The 11625-nt window shown below is 38.1% G+C and overlaps 1 protein-coding gene and 1 non-coding gene across 2 annotated transcripts; both read left to right on the top strand.

Moving 5' to 3' along the window:
* The first annotated feature begins 2132 nt into the window (after positions 1-2132).
* On the top strand, positions 2133-2204 carry TRNAQ-CUG (transfer RNA glutamine (anticodon CUG)). Its single transcript has one exon. It is a non-coding gene; the product is annotated as a tRNA-Gln (tRNA).
* Positions 2205-8232: 6028 nt separating this feature from the next.
* Positions 8233-9903, top strand: LOC145632580 (uncharacterized). Its single transcript, XM_081684943.1, has 2 exons — positions 8233-8882; positions 9114-9903. The coding sequence occupies exons 1-2, from the start codon at positions 8233-8235 to the stop codon at positions 9901-9903; spliced, it is 1440 nt and encodes a 479-aa protein (XP_081541069.1).
* Positions 9904-11625: the final 1722 nt, after the last annotated feature.

Raw genomic sequence — 11625 nt, 5'->3', positions numbered from 1 at the left:
ATAATCGAAATAAAAATTGGCTACCATTGGAAATAAGCAAAAACAGAGGGCGCTACCATTGAGAATTTCCCAAAAAGAAAAGTATAGAGTAATCAACTTGGAAAAAAAATGTGGGAAAACATTACTATTGATTTTATAGCTTTCTTTTCACTTGAATTCAACTTAGTAATCTATTGAATGAATTGAATTCTCGAGGATGGATTTAGTATAATGGGATTAAAAAAAAAAAGTCCGAGTAAGGTCAACTTTGATTTGGGTTGATTTCGGTTCAATTTAATCATGAGCATGTCAAATCCAGTTTTAACTTTTCAGATTAGGTGCAGTTCAAGTAATAGGTTGATTCCAAGCTATCATTTAATAATCAAAATAAGATCCTAAATCCTATCACTCGGTTTGAGTCTATTTTATTAGACCAGGTTCTCCATAAAACCCGTGCGATAATACCCAAATTGGCCAAATGGACCATAATCAGTTTCTCATGTTCAAAGTCTCTCTCTCTCTCTCTCTTTTTTTTTTTTTTTTTTTTTTTTTTTTTTTTTTTTTTTTTTTGGAAAACATGTTCGAACTTCAAAGTCTCAATTAATCACGCAAAACATAAACTTTGCCAGCCAAAAACAGTAAATATGAAAAGAAAAAACCCAATATAATAGCCGTTACCTTTAAACGTACCCCTCTTAACAACGGTCACATTTCAATTTCCCCCACTACTATTTTAATATGACCGTTGCCACTCTCTTCCTATATATCACTCCCTCTCTCAATTCCACCCAAATCATCTCAATTCTCCCTCATTTCTCTCTTCATCAACTCAAAAATTCTCAAATCACACTCAAAATTCATCAACAACCCAGAAAAATTCCCTCAAATGGGTCTCCAAATCACTGAATCACAAACTCACACACACAAAATCTTCCTAATATGCAATTACATCCTGTTAGGAGCAGCCTCTAGTTGCATATTCTTAACACTATCACTCCGATTATTCCCTTCAATAATCGGATTCCTCTTCATTCTCCTTCACGTCCTCACAATTGGCGGTGCCGTTTCGGGTTGTGCTGCATCTTCCGCCGGTTCCCACAAATGGTACGCCTTCCATATGGTCTCCACAGTCTTAACAGCCATATTTCAGGGGTCTGTTGCAGTGTTGATCTTCACCACCACAGATAACTTTCTATCGGCTATGAAATCGTATGTACGATTCGAAGATGCGGCTGTTATACTGAAATTGGCGGGTGGGCTGTGTGTTGTTATGTTTTTTCTCGAGTGGGTTGTTATGAGCTTGGCATTTATGTTGAGGTACCATGCGTTTGTTGATGGAACCGGCCGAGGCGGGAATGGGAATGGGAATGGGAATGGGAATGGGAAAGAGGAGGATTTGAAGAATTGGCCTTGGCCATTCCAAGTTTAAGGGAAGATTTGAGTAGTGTTGAGTTTCTTTGATTATCAATGGGGTTTGAGTTATTAATTTGTTTTGGTTTCTTATGTTATATATAGTACTTCTTATGTAGTTTGTAATATGAAACTATGAAAGTATCATTTGTTCATTCTTTTGTTTAATCCTGATTTGGATTATTATTAATGAAATTGGTTTGTAAAATGAAACTATGAAAGTATCATTTTTAATTTGTTTGTTGATTGGTATCTTATTTTAATCCGAGTTAATGAGTTTGTTTATGATGTTATTTGAATTATCTAAGTTAGTTAGCAAATAAAGAAAATTCAAAAAAATGGAACTTTAATTATAAGTTTTAATTGTTTATGACAATTTTTTTTAACTCTGATTTCTCTGAATTTAAAATTTGGTGAAAAAAATTTAAAAATTACTGTAATACTCCGATTTTCTTATAATATGAATTTTCGATGTTTTATTACTTTCATAGTTTCATGTAAAAAGCCGGGAAATAATCTGCACTTATAAAGTGTGTAATTTCGCTATGTTCTCATGATCATAGGATAAAAAAAAAATCAATGAATGTCGATTTACAACAGGATTAAAATTGATGCAATTTTGTTTCAGTAATATGTTGTACAATACCAGATTCATTAGGCAGGGCTGATTAAGCGAAATGATGAACAATAGAATTATTTGAATAAAAATAAATATATAAAGAATGAATTTGTAGCAACAATGTGGTCCTATGGTCTAGTGGTCAGGACATTGGACTCTGAATCCAGTAACCCGAGTTCAAATCTCGGTAGGACCTTTTTTTTTTTTTGGGGGGGGGGGGGGGGGGAGGCGGGGGCGGGGGTTTAGGATTTTCATTTTGATGCCAAACTATGCTCGTATGACTGAGATTGATTTTGATTTTTGAATGCTTATAATACGAGTAAATCTGTTGTGAATTCTTTCAATAATACATCGTACATAAGTGATAAGTTATTTTGGGTACCAAATGTAAGGAAGGAAAGTCACTAAATCAATTTTACAAATCACGCATAAACAAACCCAGATCAACCCCTAATCTCTCGAATTTCGATAAGTAAAAAAAAAAAAAAAAAAAAGAAAAAGTTGATATATATATTTTAAAAAAAATGAATTGAGATGAATTAACAAGATCCCACATGAATATTAATGAAGTTAAATGAAAACAATATAATATATAGTGCAATATTCCAAATGTTGCAACTATAACAGAACGGGATAATTACTAACTGAAAATATTGAGCCGAAGCATTGCCAGACGTAAAAACTAGCCACGCATAGTAATGAGTCTTAAGGATGACAATTTAATCCGAGTTCGATATGAATCCGATCCAATCCAAAGAAAAAAAAAAAAAAAAAAAAAAAAACCAATCCGAATCCGTTTTAAATTAGTCCGAATCCGATAAAATAGATCCGAATAGGAGGCAGATCGGACTTGGACCCTACGCATAATCCGACCCGAGTCGGAGAGTATGAGCATATGCTTTATAACTTGGGACAATTACTTGTTAAGCTAATTTTATAGCAAAATTTTGTTATGCAATTTAGTTTAGAAATTTAAAATTGTTATGTTTATACTTTACTCCGGACTTGGTATGATCGTATGACAATACAAACAATTATAGATATATCACACATTACACAAAAAAAAAAAAAAAAAAAAAAAATCGGATCATTTCAGAGGTCCAAATAAATGGATCAGATTCGGATTTGAAAATTATGAGTCGGATTGGATTTGGATCTGAGTTCAGGGTTCGTTTATTGAACGGATCGAATTTGGATTTAGCCGCATCCGACCCGAAAATCCAAATCCGATCATTTCTAAATATTCTCAAACTATGATCTACGGGCCCATATTTAATAAGGGTCCAACATCGTAGACCCGCTCCTACGCTTGTGAATCCGATCCAAGGTTGTAGTGGACCCAACATTGAAATTTAGTTGGACATTTTGGTGATGACAATGGAACAAGAAGTCCTTTGTCGTTGGTCTTTTATTTTTCTGGTAAGTCCATGTGACAACATGTGTATCAAGATAACAAAACAGTGAAGCACGCAGAGATTTCACATCCACTTAGATTTGTTTGCATTAGGTTATAATTAGATCAAATGATTTCAAGTAGAGTTTAGTTTGTGGGGTTTATTCAAGTTAAGTTATTTACTTATAGTGTATTACAAGTTCTTTCTTTGGTAAATTTTTAGGAAAAATATTGTCTAGAACAAACTCACGTGATTCCGCTCTATTAATAGGCCCTTACGCGGCCCGATTTTATATTCTTCTTCAATTCTTATTCTTCTTTTTTATCTGTATTGCTTTCTTATGCAAACCTTCAACCATGAAAGGATGGCCGCAACCTTCTCAAATTTCTATTTTTCGTCAAGAACTTATATGAATTGTACTAATTTTCTGCACTGATGTTCCCAAACAGAAGCTCGGCTGCTTTATTGGTAATATGAAGCGGAATATACTCTGAGTCATCCCATACACATAGCGGCTTTTTACAAGAATAGTCCATTAAAAAGCATTCATACAACTTGAATTGCATTATGTGCAGTAAAACTTCATTATCAGATCAAGCTTGTTAAAGTAGTATTGTAGACACCCATTTGTGTCTCCCCAAAACCAAACCCAGTGATGAGTACCTTTCGCGTCGAATCATAATCGAATGAAACGAAAGTGTGGAAAGGTCTAGTGTTGCGGAAAGTTTTTGTTTCTTTTCTCTTCTTTCTGTTTTTGAAAACTTTATTTTAAGAAAACAGACAATCCAGTTTGGTTGGTCCATGATATGGGTCCAATAGTAGTGTAGTTGGATGGGGCTTGCAAAGACCTTTCCAACGATATATTATAGGCCCAATTCCGATGAATATTGAGGAAGTTATGGCCAATTTACTAAATTGGGTCCGGTTTGAGCTTTATGTACGGCCCAATGATCTAGGGGAGGGCCTAATATGATTTATCATTCCTAATGCAATTAGAAATGGTTTTAGTCTTCTAGATTCTTCTAGAAGGTTCTTTTCATTCCTAATTCAATTAGCATTGATAAGTTGACTTTGTTGACTTTTCAGAGTTTTAATCAAAATCAAATAGCATTTTCGAAGAAATTATATTATTTTATCCTCCAGTACGGGAAATTTATCAGATTTTCGAAAACGCGTTGAAATCAAGCTTGGTGTCCAACCCCAGGCCTTGGCGCCTGGAATCAGGCTTGGCGCCAGACGCTAGCCATTGGCGCCTGGCGCTAGCTAGCCAGGGTTGGCGCCAACCTTGGTTTGCGTGCGTCAGACTCTGTTTTGTTAAATTATCCTTTTTGGCTGATTTTCTCTATAAATATCGTATTAAAAACTCCATTTTAAGATACCAATCATCATCATTCATCACCTACAATCATTCATCATCTACATCTATCATTCACCAATTCTCCTCATTCACAAGTTTAATTAGCATTCTTTAATACATTCAATTCTTTCTTACTTTGTTTTCATACAAAATTCCGCATTCACAAGATCTAGAAACACCTAGCCATATTCGAAGTTGCCTTCGCTCTAGACGTGAAAGGTTTAATTTCTGAGGGTTTGGTCCCAAATCTCTATTTCAATTATTTAATTTAATTGTTTTGATTTATTATTTTCCTTGAAGTTACTAACGTGTGTATTTTGTTATTAGAAAGAGGTACGAGGCATCAAAGTAAGTACTTTAATTGATTTTATTGATATTATGATGTAGAAATCATGTTTACATTGTTATTATGATATTCCTAGTATCATGTCTAGGGTAATTTTAATATTAAATATGATTTCTGAGATGCCTTTTATTCTCTTTCTAATATTTATGATTGTTAGTATCATGTTAGGGTTAAATATTTGATTTTTATTGCTTAGTGACATGCTAGGGTTTGTTATTAATCTTGTTAGTATCATGCCTAGGATCTTGCTATTTTATTATGCTTTAATATTAACATGATTATTATTATGGTTAATATGATTTTTATTATGATGATATTATTCATGATGATTTATTATTGATTATGTTGCTTGATATATTTATTTTTATTGCTTGATCACACCTTTTATGCATGTTTAAAGGGAATTGGTACTTGTAACCACGCTTAATAAGATAATTAATAATCTTGTTAGGGTTAATTTGATTATAATTCAAGTGATCACCAATAATAGTTTATTTGTGCATTAATATTCAACCAACATAGATAATCAGGTTTAGGGTTAATCCTATTGATTGCATGTTAGTCAGAAAGCGCACATGAATACGATCAGAATAAAGTAGAGGCCTATTATTAGGGCGGGTTCAATCTCTTTTAGGTTGGATTTGTACCTTCATCCCCGAACCCTTATTTGGTTCTAGACCTTATGGAGTTGACGATCTCTTGGATCGTTAAGGGGTGTAACCTTCACCTCGTGAACGGTTTACAAGTTCCTAAAAAACTTGTTGGCGACTCTTTTGCTCTATCTTCTTCCCTTTTGGACGCCACCGTACTTTAGTGTATGATCACAGTGGGGTTCAAGCTAGTGGGATTAAAGATTGAAATTTATTTCCTACAGTTTTTGGCGACTCCACTGGGGAGGATTTCTATTTTAATTCCTGAATTTGTTTCGGCAATGATTTAGAATGAGTGGATGAGACTCGAAAAGTTCTAAGTATTTCATGTGCGTAATTTTGATTAATATTATTGTCATATGCATAAAAAGGATCTCATCGGAAAGACCATCCGTAATGAGTCAAAAACATAGGATTTTACACGTAGGAAATTTGAAGAATGTCTTTCACAACTAGGACTGAAATAACACCGCGTGAAACTGGAAGATTTTATCGAGCACAGAAAGCTGCTGAGGCATGTGGGAAGTAGCGTCAGGGGCCAGAGCTTGGCGCCACACTTTTAGCCGTAGCGCCAGATGCCAGTATTGGCGCCAGGCGCTACAGTTAAAAGTTGGCGCCAATCTCTGTTTGCTGGCGCCAATTTCCCCCAATACCGAGCCAGAAATATGCGTTCTAATTTCGACCGGTTTTTCGTATTGTTTGCTCGATCCTACTTCCTGATTGAATTTTTTCTCACTTTTCTGAAACCCATATGTGTTCTACATATGGACATAACCCTCTGGGAATTCATGCTCCATCTACCCAATTGAACGCTCCGTGCAACAAAGGGTACATCCGAGATGTTGAATTCACCAAACCATGGAAGCGAGTTTTTTCTAAAGCTCGCAGTGTCCCATCCACTCGCGCCAACCCTTCACGGTTAGGCTTCCGCGCGGTGCATCCGGACAATTAACCATGGACCCTCTTTGACAAGTATTAGATTTGTTTTGTTTGATACGCAACTAAGTTCCCTCTAGAGCACGTCTCTTGGGAGGGTTTTTCTAGGGTTTCTAGGCTCTCCTTTGCTTGAAGGTTTCTTCTCGATTTTTCGAGTAGAATTATTGCTTTTCTATGGAGAATTCATCAAAATAAATTGTTAAGGCTAACAATAAAGGCCTAGAAGATTTAGAGACAGATAATAGCAGTCAACCTAACAAAACCGTTGCGGAGAAGAATGAAAAGATCGATAAGAAAGAGGGCGATGAGGATGCATTGGAATGGGATATAGGAGAAGAGGAAGATGAGGATGCTAGAGTCGAACTGAGCCTCGTTGGTAAGATCTGGACTGATCGATCTATTAATGTTAATGCATTCATTAGTACCATTAAAGGCGCTTGGAACCCTAAATATGGCGTAGACATTAGCAATATTGGTAAAAACCTATATATGTTCCAGTTCTACCACTAAAGGGATAAGGGAAGGGTTCTTGAGGAGCAACCATGGCATTTTGACCGTCATGCTCTAATTTTGGGAGAAGTTGGATGCAATGAAAAACCTTCTGACATAGAACTATTTAATCTGCCAATGTGGGTAAGAGTGTATAACTTACCTTTCAAAGGCAGATTAAATGTGGCAAATGTGGAAAAGCTGGGCAACAAGATTGGCACCTTCGTTAGACTGGACAACGCTGCCTCAGTTGGAATTGACAAATCCATTCGGATTAGAGTTCTAGTGGATGTTCAAAAACCTTTGTGGAAGAATGTGAGAGTAAAGATGAGGGGTGGAGAGGAGGAGACTTTTGAAGTGAAATATGAAAAACCCCCTGTATTTTGTTTCTATTGTGGCATAATTGGACATGGAGTTAAAGATTGTGACGATTGTAAAGACTCAGAAACGGCGGTGCTGGGGTTTGGCATGTGGCTGAAAGCATCTCCGTGGAGAGTGAGTAGGGGGGATGGTAAAGAAGGACAAGGCTCGGAGAAGAGTTGTGCAAAGAGGCTGTTTGTTACAAAGCCAAAATTAAGTGAGCCAAAACAATCAGAGCAGAATGTGAAGGTGGTGACAAAGAAGTTAAGTGAGGTTGAAGTTTTGAGTCCTTTAACCCTTGAAAATGCTTCTTTAGATGCAGCGCCTCTTACTGAAGCACCTCCAGATAACAATTTAGAAGTAGAGTATATTGTGAATGCCAGTTTGATTGCAAAAGATGATGATGTTAATAGGGAGGGTGAATATGACACTAACATGATGTATGTGGATAATTGGGGGGAGGGGAATGAAGGAAAAAAGATAAAAAGATCCTGGAGGAAAATAGAGAAGGGAGGGAGTAAGGGGAATGGGGCAGATAAGGTGAACATTGGAGTTAAAAGGGGAGTGAGAGAGGAGGGAATTATTGAAGGCACACTCATTGAACGTGAAGCGGGTGTTGCTATAAAGAGAATAGAAATTGAGGCAAGTAATGTAGATGTGGCGGGCCCCACAACCTGAGCTCTTGGTGACTCATGAATTACATACTTTCCTGGAACTGTAGAGGCTTGGGGAGTGCCTATGCAGTGAATGCGTTTAAACGCATTGTCATTACGGAACATCCCCAACTGATATTTCTTTCGGAGACTAGGCTGAAATCGTTTGAGATGGAAAGGGTTAAAGTGAAGCTGGGTTTCGAGAATGTTTTTGCTGTGAGTTGTGAAGGTGAGGGAAGGAAAAGAAGAGGTGGGCTTGCCATATTATGGAGAGCTGTTTTTGACATTACTATACAGTCATTTTCTCTGAATCATATTGATATTGGTGTCATAAGTGAAGTGGATGAAGAATGGAGATTTACGGGGATTTACGGGTATCCAGAAGAAGAAAATAAACCCAAGACTGGAGCCCTGCTGGAGAAACTTGCGGGTATGGATGACAAACCTTGGGTCTGCGGAGGTGATTTTAATCTGATGTTGATGGCGTGTGAAAAGCAAGAAGGAAATAGTTTTAATGTCTCGGAGGCTGAGATATTAAGACATGCTGCTAATATGTGTAATTTTGAAGACCTTGGCTATGTGGGTTATGATTTCACCTGGAATAATAACAGGGGTGGTGAAGCAAATCTACAGGAAAGATTTGATCGTTTTTTTGCAACCGAAAAATGGAAAGATTTATTTCCTGGCTCGTTCGTGTCACATCTCACAAAGAGACGCTTCGATCACCTTCCTATTTTGCTGTGTTTGAAGAAGAAGATAGAAATCAAAGAAAAAAAGAAGAAAAAAAAATTGTACAGGTTTGAGGAGATGTGGACTTGAGACCCACAATGTGTTGATTTGATAGCGAAAGCTTGGTCTGGGGGTGGGGAAGTGGCTGAAAAATTATGTGCTACTGCCTCACATCTGCAAACCTGGAGCAGGAAGTATTTTGGGGATTTTGCAAAGGAAATGCGTGACTGTAAAGGTAGAATGGAGGTTCTGATGAGGAAAGAGCCAACGGACAGGGTGATTGTGAATATGAGAGCTATCGATGCTCTAATGGATGAATTGGAGAAACGTGAAGAGGTCTATTGGCATCAACGTAGCAGGCAGGAGTGGATTACTAGTGGTGATAAAAACACGGCTTTCTTTCACCAAAAAGCTAAACAACGCGTGGCCAGAAATCACATAGCTGAAATCAAAGATGAGGGTGGCATTGTATACAACAATGAAGAGCAAATCACAGAGGTTTTTGCTAGTTTTTATGAGAATTTGTTCACCTCGGGCAACCATGTGGAGTGCGATCCTGTTATTGACAAGGTCACGATGACCGATTTAATGAGCATGCTTGAAGGGACTTTTGATAGAAAAGAGGTGAAGGAGGCATTAGATCAAATGCATCCTACTAAAGCGCCGGGGCCGGATGGAATGTCTGCAATTTTCTACCAAAAATATTGGAGCATTGTTGGAGAAGATGTTTGTGATATGGTTTTGGGGGTGTTGAACAATGGTGATGATATTGGATCTTTTAATCAGACTCACGTGGTGTTGATACCAAAAAAGAAGATTTGTGAGTCCCCTGTTGATTTTAGACCAATTAGTCTCTGTAATGTGTTGTATAAATTGGTCTCGAAAGTCCTTGCAAACCGCCTAAAGAGAGTTCTCCCTCATATTATCAATGAAACTCAAAGTGGATTTGTTCCTGGGAGGCTAATCACAGATAATATTTAAGTGGATTATGAGTGTTTTCACTATTTGAGGAAGAAGAAGACTGGTAAAAAAGGATACATGGGGCTTAAATTAGATATGAGCAAGGCTTATGATAGAGTCGAGTGGAGTTTTCTGGAGAGAATGATGATTAAAATGGGTTTCCCGTCTCATTTCACCAAGCTTATCATGAGGTGTGTGTCGTCGACATCTTTCTCGGTGTTGGTTAACGGGAAACCTTCGAGATGGTTCTATCCTAGCCGTGGGCTCCGTCAAGGTGATCCCCTATCACCTTTCCTCTTTATCATATGTGCGGAGGGGTTGTCGGCTCTATTGAGAGATTTAGAGATGAAGAAAAGTATCCATGGTATAAAAGTCGGAAGAAAGGTGGAATCCATTAGCCATCTTTTTTTCGCCGATGATAGTTTGCTTTTCATTAGAGCATGTGAGGAGGAGGTGGAGGAAGTCCTTGACATTCTTTCTATCTATGAGGCTGCTTCCGGACAAAAATTGAATATGGATAAATCTGAGGTGTCGTTTAGCCGAAATGTGGAGCTTGCAAAGAGAAATTTGCTTCAGACGAAGTTAACCTTTAAGGCTGTTGATGACCATGAAAAATACCTTGGCCTCCCTACTTATGTGGGAGCGTCAAAAAAGAAGATTTTCCAATCAATTCAAGATCGGGTTTGGAAAAAGCTAAAAGGGTGGAAAGAGAGATTTCTTTCTCAAGCGGGAAGGGAGGTGCTGATTAAAGCTGTCGCTCAAGCTATACCATCTTATGCGATGCAATTCTTTGCTCTTCTGAAGAGTATTCTTGAGGTAGTGGAGAAATTATGTAGGCAATTTTTTTGGGGGCAAAAAGGGGAGGAGAGGAAGCTTATGTGGGTGGCATGGGAAAAGATGTACCACCCAAAGAAAGAGGGAGGAATGGGTTTCAGGAATATGAGATTGTTCAATAATGCTCTACTGGCAAAGCAAGGCTGGCGAATTCTTACTAATGAAAACTCCCTGATGGCGAAGATTTTAAAAGGGAAATATTTCCCAAATTTGTCCTTTTTGGATGCAGTGGTCAGTCCTGCTGCGAGCTATACTTGGAAATCCATTTGCAATGCTAGGTGGGTGCTCAGAAAAGGAGTAAGGAAGATTATTGGAAGGGGTGCCTCTGTTGATATCTGGAAGGATCTCTGGGTTCCTTCTCTGCCAGAGTTTCGAGTGGATGGTGTTTCGGGTGTTTTTTGGATTTCCTGGGATACTGGTCATGCTCTTCAGGCAACGAGACGGTCCAACCTGCAAAACAACGAATATTCCGATCAACGGAATATTCGCCTCCGACGATCAAGTCAGTGATCAGAACGGAAAAGGCTAGAGAGAGAAAGTAGAGAGAAGGTGGAGCTATTTAATGCTCTGTTGTTTGTAAATGTCTTAATCCCCCTCCCATCATAAATGTTTGGGGTATTTATAGGGGTGGGACTCGTGCCCCTCTCTAGGGTTTATACCCTAGATTTGCGTGACGTGATTGGCTGCGCAATCAGTGAATGCCACGTGCTACTCTGGGGGCGCCGTTTTGCGGCTTTCATTGATATCTCTCGAGATTTGGGCCCTGATGTTGTTAGGGTTTTCTGGCATGTTGATTATTAAGGGAACAAATGCCCTTAACATATGACATCTTCTCATGACGACACATGTCACCCTCTGACCGGGCCACGTGTCGCGACGAGACTGGCCTGCGGCCTTAAGGGCTCTGAA

The sequence above is a fragment of the Chenopodium album genome, chromosome 5 (assembly GCF_948465745.1).
Source record: "Chenopodium album chromosome 5, dcCheAlbu1.1, whole genome shotgun sequence".
NCBI classification, from domain to species: Eukaryota; Viridiplantae; Streptophyta; class Magnoliopsida; order Caryophyllales; family Amaranthaceae; genus Chenopodium; species Chenopodium album.
This window is presented reverse-complemented; position numbering and strand designations above follow the sequence as displayed.